The sequence below is a fragment of the Gasterosteus aculeatus genome, chromosome 4, assembly GCF_964276395.1.
Source record: "Gasterosteus aculeatus chromosome 4, fGasAcu3.hap1.1, whole genome shotgun sequence".
Classification (NCBI taxonomy): Eukaryota; Metazoa; Chordata; class Actinopteri; order Perciformes; family Gasterosteidae; genus Gasterosteus; species Gasterosteus aculeatus.
This window is the reverse complement of record NC_135691.1, coordinates 19,543,009-19,563,533: the sequence shown is the minus strand read 5'-3', so window position 1 is coordinate 19,563,533 and position 20,525 is coordinate 19,543,009. Positions and strand designations below refer to the sequence as shown.

At 45.4% G+C, this 20,525-nt stretch overlaps 1 protein-coding gene across 1 annotated transcript; it reads left to right on the top strand.

Moving 5' to 3' along the window:
• Positions 1-1,418: 1,418 nt before the first annotated feature.
• On the top strand, positions 1,419-2,690 carry LOC120819784 (uncharacterized). Its single transcript, XM_078100944.1, has one exon. It carries the CDS (start codon positions 1,419-1,421, stop codon positions 2,688-2,690), a length of 1,272 nt encoding a protein of 423 aa, XP_077957070.1.
• The last annotated feature ends 17,835 nt before the right edge of the window (positions 2,691-20,525 follow it).

The following is a 20,525-nucleotide window of genomic DNA, read 5'->3' as shown; positions in this document are numbered from 1 at the left end:
ATTATAACTCGCACAAGCTTCATTCAGATAAATCAGGGGTCTTTCAGGCCAAGGTCCCCCAAACTGATGGCGAGATGTAGCAGGGACCCCCTATTCTACGGTGGAAAAAAGAATTTCGTGACCCCCTGCAGTACCTCCGCAGACCCCCTGTTGAAGACCTCTCAGATAAGGATCAGTGAGTCAAACAGACTCGACCAACAAACTAAACAACCCCTCCACTTATGCATTCTCTACTAGGAGATGACAGGTTAACCCCAGGACACGTTTTGTTTGTTCTACTAATAAGGTGGATGACCTCCTCCCCACTCTCCCTCCTTAATGTTTGTTGAATATCGTTCAAAGAAGATGAAAGAACATCTTTTCCTATGTGCAGCAAATTATTAGTTAGTCATTAAGAATGAGAGACATGTACTGTATTTGGCTACCAAACTCACTGATGTTAATTACCTGGAGTATATTTTCAAAGTTTGCTAACATTAAACACCAAAAATGACTAGTGGTATTATACCAAAGTTACATAGTTCACGTCTGCCAAAGACAATGAATCGTATGTATATTCTCTAGCGTTTTAGAGATCAGCACACGATGCCCTTGTAGTGCCGAGTAAGTCCTGGACATCAGACTGGATTTACAGTTTTTGCTATTATTACAAATGCGAGTGTGGTTTGAACTTGTTGTTTTGTTACTGAAATTGCTACAGATTGTTTACAGTGGATCACCGCTGCTCTAATTTACCCCCCCCCCCCCTACCTTTTTCTTCTTCGGGTGAGCAGACGTCAGTACTTGTCTCTGATGGACCCCATATTAAGTCTTCCAATTCCAGACAAATATATTTCAATCAGGAGAGACTTCTGAAGTTTTAACAATGATTTATTAATACAAGCATAAATATTAAAAGTGAAAAGTTTGTTGTGGCTTGGACTCCATCCAGCCATAGGATAGACCAGGGGGCAGGATGCTGTGATCAGATGAGGCATGTACCCCCTTTGGGAGTGCAGACACCGGTGATGGTGGTAGTAGAGAAGTTGCTCCATTCTTTCGATATGCCAGGCATTAGCTTCTTCAGTCTTCCTGACTGAATTTAGGCCTAAGCTTCATAAATGTATTCACTCCCAATTTATGCTGGTAAACTAAAAATAAATGAAGCTTAGGTGAAAATTCAGTCAGGAAGACTGGACAGGCTGTGCCGTTCCCTGGTGGCCTCCTCTCTCCCTGGGGGTGCACGGCCAGCTGATTAGGGGCAGGGTCGGGTAGTATCAGACGTGGGTGTCGTTACCGTAAACCAATCGCATTGGTGCAGGCAAACGTTAAAAAAACTGTTCTCCTCTCTCTTGCTGTCAGTTGTCATTTCAGCACGCTCCAAAGGTGAAAAAGGATTATTTTCGTCTGGATTAGCAGTGATCGTGACGGCAAAAGGAATGTCGGATTCGGACAGCGATCTATCCCGGAGTCTCAACAACCGGAGCCGGCCAGCAGCCCACCGAGCGGCCGGCGCAGGAGCACTCGTCTCACAAGGCTGCACTAGCAACAGAGCTATCTTTGCACCCCGACCGGGGGTTCGTGAATCACTTGCTCACAGGCTTACCACAGGGGTTTCACGTAGGGCGTTGCTACGGGCAAATACTCTGGTAAAAAAAGATAAATTTTTGATCTGTCTGGATGTAAAAGACACATTCAAAATAGTACCCATACACCCGGCTCAATGGCATCTCTTCGGGATCCGGTGGGGGGCGAAGTTCTACTTTGCAGTGCGGTTAACTTTTGGGTGCAGGAGCAGCCCGTGCATATTTAACAAGGTGTCCGAAGCGCTCTGTTGGATCCTGCTGAATAGGGCCAAAATCCCGTCAGTACTTCACCTGCTGGATGACTTCCTGGTGATAGATTCCCCGCAGGACGGGTCAGGCTCCTCGCTACTGCGAGTGGAGCTGGGCGTTCCGTTATCAGAGGGGAAAACAATGGGGCCAGCGACACGGCTAGAATTCTTAGGCATCACTTTGGATACAAACAACATGAAGGCATCTTTCCCCATGGCAAAGTTGCAGCGCATCCGTGAGTTTACCAAGCTATGTTGTGATGCAGGAACCATAAGCAAGCAGCAGCTACTCTCCCTCCTAGGCCATCTCAACTTTGCCATGAGAGTAATTCCTCAAGGGCGTTCATTTATTTCTCGGCTACTGGACACAGCGTCCTCGGTGCCCAGGTTGCACGAGCTCGTATCGCTAGATGACGGTTGGCGATCCGACCTACGGTTCTGGTCTCGCCTGCTCGATCAGTGGAACGGCATAACATTCTTTTACAACGAGATCGTGGAGTCTGCAGATTCACGGCAAATATTCACAGATGGTGCGCCATCTCTGGGTTTTGGGGGGATCTATCAAGGCCAGTGGTTCGCCAGCCACTGGCCAACCGCCTTTTGTAGGTTTGAAACATCGATAGCGCTGTACGAGATCTACCCAGTGGCGGTGGCCTGTTTCATCTGGGGACGACACTGGACGCGCAAGCGCATCTCCATCATGTGTGACAACCAGGCAGTGGTGGACATTGTCAACAAAGGCCGCTCCTCTGCCCGAGACATCATGCCATTCATGAGAGGCATTACGTGGTTCGCTGTCACCAAGAACTTCTTCCTCACTCCCCGGCACGTGCCCGGACAGCATAACAAACTGGCTGACTCACTTTCCCGTTTTTGATTTTCAGACTTTCCAGAGGCTCTGCCCCGATGCCCACAAAGCACCCATTACAGTCCCTCAGTGTCACACCCTGATGCTCTCATAGGACAAGGTCAGATAGAGCACTACGTGGAGGCAGCCAGGTATAACATGCGGAAAGGCCTAGCAAGGTCTACCATAAAAGTGTATGATTTTGCTTGGCGTACATTTGCCATGTTTTGTCTGTCTGTCAGCATGCCGGTCCAACCTGTTGCTATGAAAACGGTGTGCGCATTCATCTGCTATTGTACCGACGTGCGGCATTTCAAACCTCCATACAATCGTAGTTTGCTTGCCGGCATTCAGTTCCACATTTGATGTTCAGATCCTGAGTTCCCAAGCCTGTTCTCTCACATTAGTGTCAAGCTACTGCTCAAAGGCATTACACAAGAGTTACCTTAAATCCCCGACTCCCGGCGTCCTATCACCCTGCCGATCCTGCAGCAGATGGTGCACATACTCCGGGAAGGGGTGTTTTCACCCTATAGCGACACCTTATTAGAGGCAGTTTTCTTGCTAGCATTTTATGCCTTCCTCTGATGTGGCAAATTTACCACATCCGCTAAAGCCTTTAGCCCTGATAAAGATCTCACAGCGAAAGATTTGACCTTCTATCCTACCCATTACCAACTGCAGCTTAAACACTCCAAACGAGGCGGCGCTTGCTCAGTGATTGTGGCACGAATGGAGGCCGACTTGTGCCCTTTCAAAGCTATGCTGGGGTATCTCCAGGTGAAACCTACCACTGGCCCCACGGCACCGCTATTCCTCACTCCCGGCAATGCGGCCCTATCCCGAACCTGGTTCTGCCATCATTTGAACATTATACTCACTAGAAGCCACCTATCGCCGCATCACTACTCGGGACATTCGTTTAGAATAGGGGCTGCCACGTCAGCCTCCAACCAAGGCATCCCCGAGACTACACTACAGCAGATGGGGAGGTGGTCCTCCTCCGCGCTGACGTCATACATTCGCCCTGACCTTACCACGGTACTGGCAAAGCAAAGAGCATTAAAGACGTAACGATTCCGGTAAGCATGCATATAACTGGTGGTGGTGGTGTCTTACAGCGCAGCTTGTCTGGGAATTCCTTCCTCGTCCCCTTGCCGCAGACTTAAGTAATTTCCTAGGTGAACGTGACCTGGCTTAACGTGTCTGTGTTTCTTAGGTTTACGTTACCTGGCTTAACGTATCTTTCCTGGTCTCACAGGACCACATCTATTTCCCAAAAGCTGTCCGGATGGACCAGTCAAGCTAACTACCTTTCTGCTTTGCGGTCTCACAGGGCCAGTCAAGCTGACTACCTTTCCATTTCGCGGTCCCGCGACCGGTCACTCTAGTTAATAGCCCGTTAAAGTGCCCGGTCTGAGCTGACCCGTCAAGCGACGGTGGTACGTTTAGCAAGGCTAACCTGACCAGTCAGGAACACCCATGTGACCATCTGTTTCCCGGTCTGAGCGAACCCAGTCAAGTTGTTCTGTGAGGGGCCCTCTTCAACTAAGTCTATTCTGCGGTCCACCATGACCACCCCTATCTGGTCTGCGGACTTACACGACCACAAACTGTCCTTGTCTGCGGTCAACCTTGACCCCCAACTTATCCTGTCATTTAGTCTAGCAGACCCTCTCTTTTACTTCGGGATCTTTTGAAAGCCCACCATGCCTTACTGTGGTGCAGCTAGACCCTCGCTATGTCCTGCGGCTTCCCTGGACCCCGTGTCCTTGTCTATGGTTCAACTAGACCTTCCTCTTTCATTGTCCTGTTAACCTTTGCCTTGGTTTCTCAGCTCCATGTGACCCCTTGTGACACCAGCTCCGGATCAGGACCCTCAGTAAGTATTTATTTTATTCCATCAAATAAACCTGGTTTTGGGGGATATGCCTCGTCTCGGCTCGAGATCCCGGCCCCTGGTCTATCCTGCGGCAGGATGGAGTCCAAGCCCCAAACAACTTGCAATATTATGCCTGTTATAATAAAGCATTGTTCAAATTTCAACAACTCTCTCCGGATTCATTTATAATTATATCATTGTAGTTCAGCTCATTGTTACGTAAATCATGCATCGTGAGGTGACACTGATTTGTCTGTTTGTGTGTATCTGCATGAACGTGAGGCCGCTTAAGGCTTTAATGAATGTTTGATCCGACATAGGTTTTTGAATACCACTCTTAAATAGTGAAAAATGTCTGAAAAAGTTTTCATTTGATTAAATATTTTACGGCCAAATCCAATTGTTGTCTAACCTGTTATAATATGAGTTCTCAGTGAGTTCACAGATAATAAAAATCCTATTTTGGAGGTTGGTTAAAGACTTTTTGAAGTTAAAGATAGTCTATCTACAACATAGGATTTATCTAAGAATGAGTGGTTTTGTTCCTCACAGTTCATTTTGTTTGTACGCCGTCTGGCAATGCAGTACAGAGAGCATCGTCCAGTTTGGACACAGAGATCATTCAGTTTGAGCTAATCCGACAAAACCAGCAGAGGTTGGGGGTGTGAAGTTTCCCGTTGGGTATTCCTCTAAATCCAAGCAGCTGGAGCTCCAACTCCCTGCCCAGTGCCACATTGAGTCTCATTAGATCTAGGAAAAGGCAGGAACAAGCATTCCTTATCATCCTTCAGCATATTCAAGGAATCCACCTGCTGGTATAATCCATGCACTTTGAATGTCTGGACCGCGGAAAAAAATAAATTCTTACTGGTCCCCTCTGTTAAGCCTAAACCAGCTCACTGTTGACCAGCCATTTCTATTTCTGATGGCTATGGATGTTGGAGAAGATGTTTTACTTTACACACGCACACCCACACATGTTACATTTCCAAGACCTTCTTCTCCTTCTTCTCCCTCTAACCATTTCAGTTTTATTAAAATGACATGTCACACACTTGTGTTGATAAGTAGTATCAATTGTGATTATATTAATTTTAAACATTTGCACATTCAGTAACAAGTAATTCTGCTTATAAATAACAATATTAGTGCTGTCGGTAATTCAGTAATATTGTATTGACTATCTAATCTCCCTCTTACTTTGAACCTCTATCTTATTCTTTTAATTTCCTCTTATTATTAAATGGCCAACGCTCACCAGAGCTAAGTTAATTTTGATATTCAAGATTTATTGGCTTGCAAGGCAGTAAGATAAACGGAATGAACAAATATGAGTGTGTGTGTGTGTGTGTGTATGTGCGCACGCGCATCTCAATGTGATGGGTAGAGCTCACTCTACCTGTTTGGATACACCATTTTAATTGGTGATTCCCAACAGGTGAGGCCAGATTACTTCCTGGTTCAAATGTAGGGTTTGCCCCAGGCTGCCCCAGCTCCACACTTCTCAGGAATGACTATTGCTGGACTGGGCGCTGAAGGACTATTCGTGGAGCTCCCACCCCATCTGTACAGTCTCCAGATGTGTCTTTTTGTAGTGGAGCGAGTTTTTGGTTTTGTTTGAATGTGCTCTGTAGCGGTGATGTTGGGTGGAGTTTTGTACGTTGTGTGTGTGTGACATGTGCTGCTTTGTTTTGTGGCAGGAACAGGGAAGTGATGTCGGCTTTTCGGTGATTGCCGAGTTCTAGCCACTGCTGTTTTTGCCCCTTTGCAAATATATTTTGTATTTATGGTTACTTTGTTTTATCCAGTATCTTGATTATGCATTGTTAATTTGTTTTCTCTCCAGACAAGTTGTTTAGTTTCTTTGTTCTTTTCTTTTTTGTAAACCAACTGGAGCAGGTCCTACACTGGGGTCCTCAATGCCTGTACAGGCGGGCTGATTATAGGTCGTGGTTCACTAGGTGGAGGGCTTCCTCATTCATAGTTTATTTGGCATGTTTTATATTTGTTGTGTTTTGCTTTGCAGTGCATGTGTGTGTGACTTTTCCTTTCCGGTCCCTGGTGGTGGCCCCTTCACTCTCCCACCCCTTTAGACCTCCCTGATAGTCACCTTGTGCTGGCAAATCACCTCAGTGTAACGACAATTTTTAGCATAGAAGATATTTTTGTAATAAAAGCCTTATTTTTAAATCAAGAGTGTTAACTAACACTATGCCTATCCATAAATAAAACTGGACACTGTTCAAAAGTAGACTAGAAATTCACCTCTCTGCTCCCTTTCTTAAAACAAATGAGAACCTAATATTTATGTGGTATTCTCTGGGTGAAAGTCCCAGAGTGGCGTTGTCATTGTGGCCAGGTAAATCAGTTGCCCCGGTCACATCAATAACACGTCCTGCATGCTAAAGCAAACCTTGAATCGGAGCTAACATCCTCTGCGTCACTTCTTTTGTGTCTGCCTAGCTTACAAAGCCACGGCTGCTGTTTCTTTCTCAGCTGTTTTTATTAAGGTAAATTGTCTCATTTTGTTCCACTGGCCGTCTGCAGTATGTGAACTGCTCCCTGCGGACTAAAGCTAATTTTCCGTTCTAAAAGTAAAACTGCTACAACAGTGTTGAAGTGGTTACTTGGACATTGTGGGGTAAAAGCACAAGGGGCAGACCGGCTGTAATATCAAAGTAAGGAGAAGCTCTGATAGCTCAATTATAGTTGGAGAATGCATCAGATCGACATCACTACAGTAAATCTTTACAGTGCCGCTGCCTTCACTGTGCAGACAGCCCTTTTTGAGGGGGAAATGAAGGCCTTATCTTTGCTCTGCTCTGATCAAGGCAGCAGTGCACCAGCAACCCCCAACATTCTGCAGCCTGTTTTTTGTCAAAGGATTCATCGGGCTTTGATGAGCGCGGAGATAGAGAGATGACTTCAATTATAACTGGCACAATGTCACTTTTCCCGTACAACATCAGGGCACAGAACCTGCAGAGGATCAGCTTACGTTGTATTTACGAAACCTGCAGTTCATTGGGTAATCGGCGCCTTTCTCCGCCCACAATACTGCACATTGCACCTCCTCCACAATGGACTTCCTCTTTCTATCCTGGATCAGCCAAAGTCAAAACGGCGAAAACAAAAATTCAGTCAACAAAGTTCATGTGTTATTTGTGATGGGGGAAAAAGTATGTATTTACTAGTGAGAGACTGCAGACTGCAATATTCCCACTGCTGATCCCAACACCTACACTTCGTCTGCCAGATTGACCTGTATGTTATTAAGTTCTTCAGCGTAGCCTGATTTTGTTCAAACCCTGTTTGCCTGACTGCTCGACCTAGGAATTTTTGCAGTCTGCGCTTTTGTCAGCCGTATGGCCCCTCTTGTATCGGTACGCCCAGGACAGAGACCACAAGGGATATATCTATAAAAAAATCGTAGACTGTATCTCTTAAAATCACAATCCTCTAACCAGTCACATATCCATCTGGAACAATCCAATCTTCTGGGTGGCCAAGGTTTCTCCTATCCAGATTATCCTCCGTTCCGTCCGTATTCCTCTCTGCGTTCCGTCCGTGCTTCTCCTCATCCTCCGTGCGCCCCGTAGTGGCAGTCGTTAGCTCTTTTAAACTCCACCAATCAGCCACACTCCGCATTGCACCTGGTTCGCCAGTTGATTATAAAGTATTTCCAGGTGGAAGCAATAGGTTTGTCAGCTAAAGGAAGTTTACATAAGGGACAGCAGTCCTTACAACTCACACAAAAAGCATGCAGGTACGATAAAATAACACAACACACTAATCACTGCAAACTAAAAGAAACACAACTTCATTCCCAATAGGCTGACACTTTCACCTCAGTGCGGCATGTTTTTACACCTCGCTATACTTTTATTTGCATGTTGTGAAACAAATACGTCTGAAGTGGGTGCAAAAGCATTATCACATCCGGCCCTCAGTGTCATGTGCTGCCGATTTATTTCTATACATGTTTGGATCAGTCACTTTTCTTGGGTAAGTCATTTGGACACGAGAGCTGTGGAAAGCTGGACAGGACTTAAAAGTGACACTAAGTGAGTGAAGATGATGGCAGTAATGGAACTACAGCCAGTCTGTTCCCTTCAGTATATATATCGTTTTTTTATTTTTTATTTGTATTCCCGGTGACAGTTTTAAGGAGGTAATCTTTACCCTCTGGCAGATTGCATTTTATATAGCTTCCCCTACGCTGTCACCACGTAATTATTCTTCAGTCTGTGTTGTGCAGATAATAGAGAGCAGATCAGAGACTAGCAGAAACACACAGACAGACTGACAGAGATAAGAGGTAGAGAGAGGGAGAGGCCCTCAGGGCAGGTGGCTGTTGGGGGTTCAAGATCTGACTTGAGATGGCATCATCAAAAGAAAAACAAACAACCATAATTTTATTTCACCATTAAGCATACAGTTGAGTAAAGGGAAAAACGACAGGAAGATGAAACGCATGCATCATTAATAGTTGATTCATTCAAAGCAGAGTTAGATGAGGGTGTGGGGAAGGAGGCAGGGCCTGATGGGTCAGACCACCAGTTCAAGACAAGCTGGATATCTGTGAGGAGTGTGTGACGTGTCCCTGTCTAGATGCTTCTCTCACGGCCTTTTTATATTGTTATAAATCATACATTATATGCAATGGAAGTGATAGAATATATGTATGTCATGCTGTTAAATGTCCCACCCTCTTTCCTGCTGTTCATCAAGAGTTAAAAAAAAAAGCCTTACACATCCACTTTCCAAATCAATTATACATATTTTTTTGAAATAGTACACAGGCTGTCAGACCAATCAACTGTGGACTAGTACAGACCGGCGCAGGACAGCACACAGGTACTGCTCGCCAAGTGGTTGTCTTGTACTCCGCATGTGTCCTTGTTACCGCGAAGGGAATTCTTCCTCCTATCTAACTTTGTTTATCTTTGCATGCAGATGATGCAACCTCCTCTGATAGCAATACAGAGTACAGATCAGAGGAAAAAGCCCCCTTCCATGTATTCTGAATGAACCAAGGAGCGGTTTATTCCCTCAAATCTAGAGACGGGCACACATTGAAGGACAAAGCTTGCACTGGCCAAATGAAGTAAAAGTCATTTTAGTAATGTCATCAACACCTAAATGCCATTGAGGATTATTATCAAGATGGATTGAATTTATCATGATGAGAATAGAAAAGAAATATGATGAGCAAACTTTGCATATCTCTAGGACTGTATATCTAAACCACAACACACCTGGCTTTGCTATTGGGACCCAAGGGCTCACTGAGTAGAATTTGGTGCAATATGGACATGCAGCACATTCAGTGTTATTGAACTTAATAAATAAGCAAACACCGCTCTGAGCAGTACCAGAGACTGAGCCGCAGGCATCCTTGGAGTCTGGAATGTGGTCTGCAGCAGGACTCCACAGGCTTACTCAATGCAGTTCACTTCTCCTGGATCTACTGGCACATAGAAAACATTTCTTACAGCAGGGCCATTGACGAGTGCAATGGGAGTGGGTCGAAGGGAGGTCTCCACCATAGAGATGGACAAAATAATCTGTGCCACAATAGGTAGGTTTTTAAAGTCAGGCACTGACAGGCACATCTGTGTGAAGACATACCATGTTCCAAAAACCTCACGTACAAAGGCATCCAGAACAAGGAAGTTATGTCGTGCCTGGTTACACTGAACTTCCAATAAATGGACACAAGTTAAATATCAACATGTGCATAAAGAAAGTCATTCTTGAGTTGATATGTTCATATCAATATAATAGTAGAGTGAAATATAATCAATAAGTACATTTTCAATACAACAATACAATTGCATAAAAAAAAGGAAAATGTCAACTATATGGGCAAAGGAAAGACGCCTAGAATACATACAATGTGCTATAATATGGATAAATTATTTTAAAAAGAGATGACCAGAATCAATAATAATGTATGTGTACGAAGTGTGTGTGTGTGTGTGTGTGTGTGTGTGTGTGTGTGTGTGTTTTTGAATGTGTCTCCAACGTTTTCGGGGGATACTTTAACAATCGGATGAATGAGGTGTTTCCAAATATATATTTCGAGGGATGACCCACTGGAGTTATATTCTGTCGTTGTGTATATGATGGATTCAGTTAGATCCTCCATTCAAACGTCAACTGATATCATATTTTTACAATGGGTTAGACCTAACCCTGTGTGTGCCATTCCCTTTTATCCAGTTCACGAGGATGACTTTTTTGCATTCTTTGACGTTCAAGGATAATCGGCTGTTTGTTTTGTTCTGATTAATTGTTGACGTGTCTCATAGTAAGTTTTACCGAATGTAGTGAATCCTTTCGGGTATCCAATACTTTATGAGTTGTAGATTGGCATTTTTAACACACATTTGAGCTATGGTAATAACATTACATTACATTACATGTCATTTAGCTGACGCTTTTATCCAAAGCGACGTACAATAAGTGCATTCAACCATAGGGTACAAACTCAGGAGAACAAGAAACAAGAAAGTGCAATTTCCTCAAATAAGCCAATTTACAATTTGCTATAGATGAGTGACGTTACAAGTACAATTTAAGTGCTACAATTTGTTAGTCTTTAGTCGAGGTAGAGTCTGAAGAGGTGTGTCTTTAGTTTGCGGCGGAAGATGTGAAGGCTCTCTGCGGTCCTGGTGTCTTCAGAGAGCTCGTTCCACCATTTCGTCGCAAGGACAGCGAAGAGTCGAGACCTAGTCGAGTGTTTTGCTCTCAGTGAGGGAGGGACGAGCAGTTTTGCAGATGCAGAGCGGAGAGTGCGGGCTGGGATGTAGGGTTTGACCATGTCCTGGATGTAAGCTGGACCCGATCCATTCACAGCATGGTACGTGAGCACCAATGTTTTGAACTGGATGCGGGCGGCCACCGGTAGCCAGTGAAGAGAGCGGAGGAGTGGAGTAGTGTGGGAGAATTTCGGAAGGTTGAAGACCAGTCGAGCTGCTGCATTCTGAATGAGCTGCAGAGGTCGAATGGCGGTGGCAGGGAGACCTGCCAGGAGGGAGTTGCAGTAGTCCAGGCGGGAGATGACAAGAGCCTGAATCAGTACCTGCGCTGCCTTCTGAGTGAGAAGGGGACATATTCTCCTGATATTGTAGAGCGTGTATCTACAGGATCGCGTTGTCGCGGCAATGTTGGGAGTCAGGGAGAGTTGGCTGTCGAGTGTGACGCCGAGGTTCTTAGCGGTCGAGGTGGGCGTTAGTACGGAGTTCCCAAAGTTGACTGTCAGGTCCTGGGTAAGCGAATCTTTTCCGGGAAAGAGAAGTAGTTCAGTCTTGTCGGGGTTGATTTTCAGATGGTGGGCGGACATCCACTGAGAGATGTCAGTTAGACAGGCAGAGATCCGAGCCGCCACCTGGGTGTCCGAGTGAGGAAAGGAGAGAATTAGTTGGGTGTCATCGGCATAGCTGCGGTAAGAGAAGCCATGCGAGCGAATGACAGCGCCAAGAGAGTTTGTGTAAAGCGAAAACAGGAGGGGACCCAGCACGGAACCCTGAGGTACTCCAGTAGTAAGAGGACAAGGTTCCGACACAGATCCTCGCCAGGTTACCCGGTAGGTGCGACCATCGAGGTAGGACGAGAGAAGGGAGAGAGCAGAGCCTGTGACACCAAGTTCCTGAAGGGAGGAAATAAGGATCTGGTGGTTGACCGTGTCAAATGCAGCAGAGAGGTCCAGAAGGATGAGGACAGAGGAGAGAGAGGCGGCTCTAGCAGTGTGGAGTTGCTCAGAGACAGCAAGGAGAGCAGTCTCTGTAGAGTGGCCTGCCTTGAAACCTGACTGGTGGGGGTCAAGGAGGTTGTTACAGTGGAGATAAGAGGAGAGTTGATTAAAGATAGCACGTTCATGGGTTTTGGACAAAAAGGGAAGAAGAGAGACCGGTCTGTAGTTGTTTTCTTCAGAAGGGTTGAGGGTGGGTTTCTTTAGGAGAGGGTTGACTCTTGCCTCCTTCAGAGAATTGGGAAAACAGCCAGATATCAGAGCGTTGTTGATGAGACAGGTGAGGAACGGAAGAAGGTCAGGTGCAATAGATTGTAGAAGATGTGATGGAATGGGGTCAAGAGGGCAGGTGGTCGGACGGGCAGAGGTTACTAGGGTAAGAATTTGGTTAGGAGAGAGGGCGGTGAAAGAGGAAAGTGAGGGCGAAAGAGGTGAGGTCGGTGGGACGCAAGAAGTCGGTGGGACGCGAGAAGTAGGAGGTGGGTTTGAGAAGGAGGAGCGTATGTCAGCTATTTTCTTGGCGAAGTAGTTGACAGAGAGTAACATGGATTTTACTCTCCTGCCTTCCAGAGGATGTAACGTTTTTTCTAGAATGTCAGCTCTAAGGAAATTATATATCATTATCTCATAAGTAGATTGCCAGGAAATGTTCTGAGCACATTCATGCACGAAAGGTGATGAAAACTTTAGATTTTAATTCCACCCTGACCTTTATTGTGTGCCACCCTCAGCATAAACCTAAAATTTTACCTGTACTACCGACAAACGCCTTAAAACTGATAATTACATTTCTTCCTCCTTTTCAATACATAGTACGCTAGTGAAAATTGCGTACCTATTAGCTCGAGCCCATACCAATAAACAAACTGCTCCTTACTTTGTGCATTTGCTTGGAATGCTTAAAAGTGGGTAGGTAATACGCAGCAGCAGAAACCTTTTCGCTCAATTCTCACTTAAAGGTGCAGATTTATGAAAGATAGATGACATGTTTACGAATACAAGTCATATTTGTTTTGTTTTTTTGGCACAATTCTAAATCACATTTGGGTAAACAGTGGCATCACCAAAACCAATAATTTTTCACAATCGTTGAAATTAAATTTTTAACTAAAGAACCAAAAATGACACCGAAGTTGTGATGAACCAAGATTATCCTCCATTATTAGACATCACGGTTGAACCATCTTATATTGTCAGGAAAGCAGATCAACTGAAAACAACGAGGGAATGATGTGTTTCCCATCCAATCAATGTCAAATAGGCATGTTTTGACAAAAGAAACCTCAAATGACGTTTCTAAAAGCTTTCAGCAGAGACCTTGGTTAGACCTCGGCATTGAGTGTACCATCTATTAGTCCGGCATGCAACATCTTCCCCAAGAGTGCTATTTCATTACCGCGTTAGCTTGTGCACCTCCTAACACAAAAATATACTTTGAATGTCTCACTGGAACACTCCATACTTTTTGTGTGTATGTGAGGCCGGGTATTCCCAAGAAGTAATGTTTCTCCAACTTAATGACCAAGAGTAATGAGTTGCTGGTCTTTCACGAGCGGGGACAACTCTTATCATGTTGCTCTCCTCTTTCCTGCCTTTATTTGCCAATTACCAGCATGTAAAAATGTCTTATACCCAACCACCACCAGCACCCCCACTCTTATTAGCTTTGTAATTTTATAATTAATTTTGAGGATTTGAGCAATTATTTGATGAGCTACTTCAGCTCAGTAATTGGAAAGCAATGAAAGACCAATTAGTCAAATTAGAGAGCCCGGTAAATCTAACATTCCTCCTGTAAAATGTGAATGTTATTAAGCTTTCTGCTGATATTAGTTGACTTTAATTCTTTAATTTTGTTACAATCCAGGATTGACTCTTTGAATTATCTCCGGTAACATCAAGTGTATCCACAGAAGCAGGAGTGCTGATTTCCATTACAGTGGGAATTTGATTTCACTGTGAAAGCTTTTTGAGACGTTCACATAGGAAAATATCCTTTGGCACTGCCATAATGTTGCAAAGGGGATGTTCTTCTTTCTGCATCCTCTGCTGAGCCTTCCTGGTAATAGAGCTGATGTTCAGCTCCCACTTGAGGTCCTGGGTAATAGTGGAGCCCCGGAAACAGAAGGACTCCATGTCAATGACCGGGTAGTCACACAAGGTGATGGAGGGACGTCTTCAGAGCGTTAAGCTCCAAGTTGTTTTGGCTGCAACAGGTCACCAGATGGTCAGATCCCCAACTATAGGCGGACTCATCTCAAAACTTCAGGAGCTTGACGGACTGGTGACTGGAGGCACAGCTGTTAGTGTACAGAGGAAGGAGCAGAGGGAAAAGAACACAGCCTTGGGGGGAACCGGTGCTGATGGATCGAGAGACATGTTTCCCCAGCTTTACGTGCTGCTTCCTGTCAGAGAGGAAGTCTGTGATCCACTCCCAGGTGGAGTCAGGCACGAGCAGCTGAGAGAGTTTGTCCTGCAGCAGAGACGGGATGATGGTGTTGAAAGCAGAGCTGAAGTCCACAAACAGGATCATGGCATAGGTTCCTGGGAAGTCCAAATGCTGGAGGATGTAGTGGAGGGCCATGATGACAGCATCGTCCACAGACCTGTTGGCTCTGTAGCCGAACTGCAGGGGGTCCAGGAGGGGGTCGGTGAGGGTTTTCAGGTGGGACAGGACTAGCCGTTCAAAAGACTTCATGACTACAGAGGTCAAGGCGACGGGCCTGTAGTCATTAAGTTCTGTGATCCTGGGCTGGCGGGGATGGCGGCCTTGAAGCAGGCTGGTACGTGGCATGTCTCCAAGGAGGTGTTGAAGATAGGTGTGGTCTGGACCGGCTGTTTTGCAGGGGTTCTGTTAACATCTCTCTCCAGAATGTTATGGGTTGTTACGGAGGAGGGGGGGGGCGAAGGAGTTGGGGAGGGTGATACAGAGGCCTGGGCAGGAGAAGGAGGGAATGGGGGTCTCAGGCTTGTTGATGGAGCTGTCAGGGATGGAGTCAGGACTTTCCAATTATCTTTCAAACCTACAGTAGAACTCATTCAGCTTGTCTGCCAGGCAGAGGTCATTCATGGAGTGGGGGGGTTTTAGGCTTGTGGTTTGTGATCACAAAGAGGCCTCTCCAAACAGACGCAGAGTCCCTTGCTGTTGCAGTTTGTCAGCACAAAAACGAAATGTGCATCACAGCAACTACTGTATTGAAATTGTCTCCCGCTCTCTCCCTGAAGAGTACATTTGCACAGTGAATGAGCGCAGCCAGTGCTACTCGGTGGTATTTAACTCCGGTTATAATCTAAATATCAGGCCTGCTTTGATATTTACCTCAAGTGAGAATGGCTCGTCAATAAAACTTGTTAAAAGCAAGACTAGTGGGAACTCAAGCCTTGACATTTATTAAAGCTGTCAATACAATCGGATTGATTTTCCTTCTGCAGACTTGGTAACTCCTGAGAAGATATTTCACACTAAGTGGTAATCCATGAGCTCTCCGTGTGTCCTTTCAGCAACAAAAAGAACAACCTATGTCGGACATGATGAATGAAGCCGAGGCGCAGGGCCACAGAGAGGTCCCTGAGGCTTTGGCAGCCAAAACTCAGTGGGACGCAGCCCCTGGCAGAGCACGGCCTCCTGAGACGTTGCAGGAAGAGGGGAAATATGCAATGAGAGGCTTTAGAGGGAGCAAAGGGCGGAATGCACACAGAACAATATGACAATAAACCTCCCAACCCGATGACACCAAAGGAATAGTAGCACCATGGCAGTAAAGGGATGTAAGAAATGTTGATTAAGAAATGACAGTTATTTTAAGACCAACCATTAAAAATGCTAGTATTAATGTGTTCTGTCACACAGATTGTATTGTATTTTTTATCTTTTCGTTCTCTTTGGGGGACAATTGTGCTAACAATAAGTTAATAATGAGTTTTGTTACTACGGTTCCAGTAATTTTGGCCCTTTAAGGGATGTAAACAAGAATTACAATTTGGTCATGCAAACAACCTTAGTCCTGTGCTTAAGCCTTGTTTAAACTGATCCCGATGGACACAATAACTGAATTCAATTGATTTCATAGAATATGAAAATGCCACAACAAAGCTTTAAAAGTTTTAATGTTTTTGTACAAGGCTTTTTGGACAGAATAAGTGATGTTTAATGCAAACCTTGATTTCCTCCTTCCGTGTTGATAAAGAATCCAATAACCGATTTCCAGAGTGCACCTGTCCCTTTCACGTCACATGGCATCGTTGACTCACATGTGCATTGTTGTGATAAATACGTATACACTATTTTGTCAAGTCAATTCTTAGCAGAATCTATATGCAGGGGATTTTTCCAGGGATTGACTAAACTAAGGCCCGCCACCCCCCTTTGACAGGCCCCCTTTGACTGGCCCCCCAGCCCTAGCGGACTTTTTTTCCCTCTGAGCCGAAATGTTTTGTGGTGTTGGTGAATTCTTCACCAAAAAAAAAAAAACTGTGAGCGTTTAGAGACGATGTGACCGGCATGTAACGTTAAAGTTATCTGCTACTGTAGCAGAGCTGAAAGTTTAACTGAAAGAACAAGGGGAGAGAGAGAGACGGTCACGTGTGCACACTCTCTCTCTCCAGGCGAAAGTGTAAACAAGACTTCAGTCTCCAAACTGAGCGCTGTCTTGCTCTCTTTCCCTCGCACATATTAATCAAAATAGTTATGGAAATGTGCCGAAAAGTATTGGTTAAAATGTGTATAAACCCTGAATATGGTGCTTCTTGTGTTCAATAGCCTGTCTCGGAAACTTTGCCTGCACTGTCCAGTAAAGTTACTGAATCGATCTCAAGTCACTGAATCGAATCGTTCTAAATTAACCCAGATCGTCCATGAATCAAATCGGCAACCATGAATCGTGATTCGAATCGAATCGTTGTTAAAATGAATCGTAACACCCCTACATTTCCTCAACAAGTGCCAATCCAGCTCACCTACATATACTACTGATTTTGATTCCTATTATTCTGTATTATGGTTGTGCTTTAGTTTTGAGCCCTCTGCTAATTTCATTTTCACCTTGACCTAAAAAATCTTCACTGAACATGCTCACCTGGATAGGCACAAGAGTTGGCTAGATGTTCTATTACTCATGTTATTATGATTTGAATGTTTTCTTCTATTTATTTGACCTTTATTAAGTGCTGCACACAATTATTATTTTCAACAGGCCTACTTATAATTTTTCACTCACCTTTGCCAGTGTCAATCACCTCAACTAGGCAGATGTTTCTTACCTTGACAGCTTTGATGTTATTTTTATTTGAAAATAAATAAATGGAATATCTGTGATATTTCAAATTAAAACAAAGTGTGAAGACTCGATTACTACTTTTGCAAACCACTAGTAAAGATAAACAAATATGTGCCAGGAATCAAGTGTTGATATAGTAGTGGGGATGGCTGTGCCATGCTAGTAATCTCTACTGCACCATGAGGCCTGCTGGTGGTCATTTTGATCTGGGTCATACAATTCTATGTTATATAGCTGACCCGGCCCCCCATCACAGTCAGGAATGATAATGTGAAAAAAGTTTGGTGACCCCTGCTCTACAGGATCGGGATTGTTTGGATCTGCCTTGATGTACACAATCTTAAGATCCCATCATCATTTTTGAAATGGCGCCACATGATGAGCTGACACATTAGCAGTAAAACAATGAAGAAATCATTCTATGCAAACTTTTAGGATTAAAAGCATTTAAATGTCGATCGTTCTCGCCATTTACAAATGGGCTTTTTATGTCTAAAATACATAGTTGTGACATTTATATTGAAATGAAACATTTGGCTATTATGAAAGACCAACTGGATGTAGAGAAAGAGCCGGCAGCACAGCATTGGCCACACACTGCTCCCTCAGTGTGAACCGGGTGTAATGGTGGCTTGTGAGAACCCCTCTAGTTTAGCTGTACACACATTGACATAGTGAGAAACACACCCACACATGCAAATAAAATCCCTCTCTCATGTTAACAAACATTGGGCTTCCAACTTACGGTCCTAAGAGTACTTGAAAAAATTGACTGAGCAGTACTTGCTCTAAACACATGAACCTGTTTACAATGGAGACAATTCAATACAGACAATACAATTCATGTTGACTACGTTCTTTCCCCTTTTTGGGGTTCACTTTTCACAAGACGTTTTGTCAACAGTGAGTAGGCCTATGTAAGTAAAGTGTAACTTGTAGTTATCAGAGCTGATCCAGGCTGATTTCAACAGATCGGAATCAGCTGAAATAAAGCATCCCAGCCTACTGTTAACAGATCTGCTGTCCATGTGTGAGGGGTGGGACCTTAGGACCTGGGAGCCTCAGCCCAGAGCGGGAAGCTTAAACTCAAAGAGAGCCTCTCCATATAAAGGAGATCCCGTGAGAGCTGAGCAACTCACGTTTGTTCTCGTTGTCCGGCATGTGCTGAAGTCTGGGTTGCTCTGTTTGTTGCTCACCAGTACTGTGTGTGTGTGTGTGTGAGCAAACTATACTAAGGAGGTAGGTTGTGCGATTTTAATCTACCTCCTGTATGCCATGGGGAAATTAATATAATGTTTTGTTTCCTATGGTAGAATGTCCGACTTGAACCAACTGAGCGACGGATCCTTGATTTCTACAGATTTCTTTAAACTGTCTTCGATCAGAATAAGAAGCCATTTATTGCCATATATGTTACACATAGAGGAGTTTGAAATGGTGCATTGTAAGAATAAAATCTTTACAGAGTCTTTACTTCTTATTTGGCACATTCAGTGTAGACACTTGATGCAATGTGATTATATGATGCAAGTAGTGGGCGGAGTTAGTCAACCGAAAAATAAATATATAATAGTATACTGCAACTTTAAACCGTAGCGTGCTGTAAAAAAAAAAAAAAAAATTCTTCCAAGATGTCAACCGTTGCTATATTTTACAGTATTCAACTGTATTTGACACGGGCGTTTGGCGGAGCCAAATGCAGCACAACGGCACGGAGTGTTTGGTTAACGCTTTTATTGAACACGGCCTCACAGCAGGCGTTCGGGCACAATGAGAGGCAGAGCAGAGTGCGGTCCTCAGGATCGGGGAGGAGATGCCGGGAGACAGCTGGTGCGATCGCTGGGCCGGTCGGGGATCCGGAGCACAAGGGCAGAAGCGCCGAGCAGTCCAAGGAGCAGGCAACAGAAACCCGAGGCGCTCCGGCAGGACTCGTGGTCGGGGACAGAAGGCTGACGTGCTCACCGGGGCGGAGACAGACGAACGGGTCGGGAACAGGCAGGGTCGACACCGGGAGATCAGTCCAAGGTAGAGTGCTGGAGAGACTTGCATGAAGCGAAGAACAATCTGGCAATGACAGGCTGGGTGTGCAGTGCTTATGTAGCGGGGCTGATTGTGAATGCGAAGCAGGTGTGGAAGGCAGGAGAGTGACTGATTGCGGATGCGGGGCAGGTATGGAAGATCGAGCTGGCAGGTGAGTGTGACAGAACCCCCTCCTCAAGGGGCGTCTCCTGACGTCCCCAAACGCTGTCACCGAGGGAGGGAGGGGCGGGTTCTGGAGGAGTCTCCTCAATACTCCTCAGACTCGGCCCGGTCTGAATTGTGAGCCGGGTGGACGGGGATCTGGGGGGAGGGCGCGTCGTTCTCCTCTGCAGACTCCTCCGATGACGAGAAGGAGTCCTCCGTCTCGTCAGGGCCGGCTGTGGATGTAGCAGTGCGGGTATTGGGACTGAGCCTCTTGGCTGCTGGGCGGGTCCTGGAGGGCTGGTCCGGGTGGAAGCTGGTGATAAGTCGTGGGTCGACAATAAAACCGGCGGGGACCCAGGATCTTGTCTCCGGACCATAGCCCTCCCAGTCGACCAGGTACTGGATGCCCCTCCCCCGGCGGCGGACAGAATAGACAGGACCTTCATCTACAATGCGGGGAGGTGGGGGGGCCGGGGTGGCGGGAACGAGAGGGCTCTCCACCACAGGCTTAATTTTAGAGACGTGGAATGTAGGGTGGACACGCATGGTCCGCGGAAGCTTCAGGCGGACTGCAGCAGGATTGATGATCTTGAGAATCTCAAATGGGCCAGTGAACTTCTGGGCCAGTTTCTTGGAGTCGTCACGAAGGGGAAGGTCCTGGGTCGATAACAAGACCTTCTGGCCCACCCAGTAAGTGGGCGCAGTGGAGTGTCGGCGGTTAGCAGAGGCGGAGTATCTAGTCACCGACCGCTGGAGGTTGGCCCTGG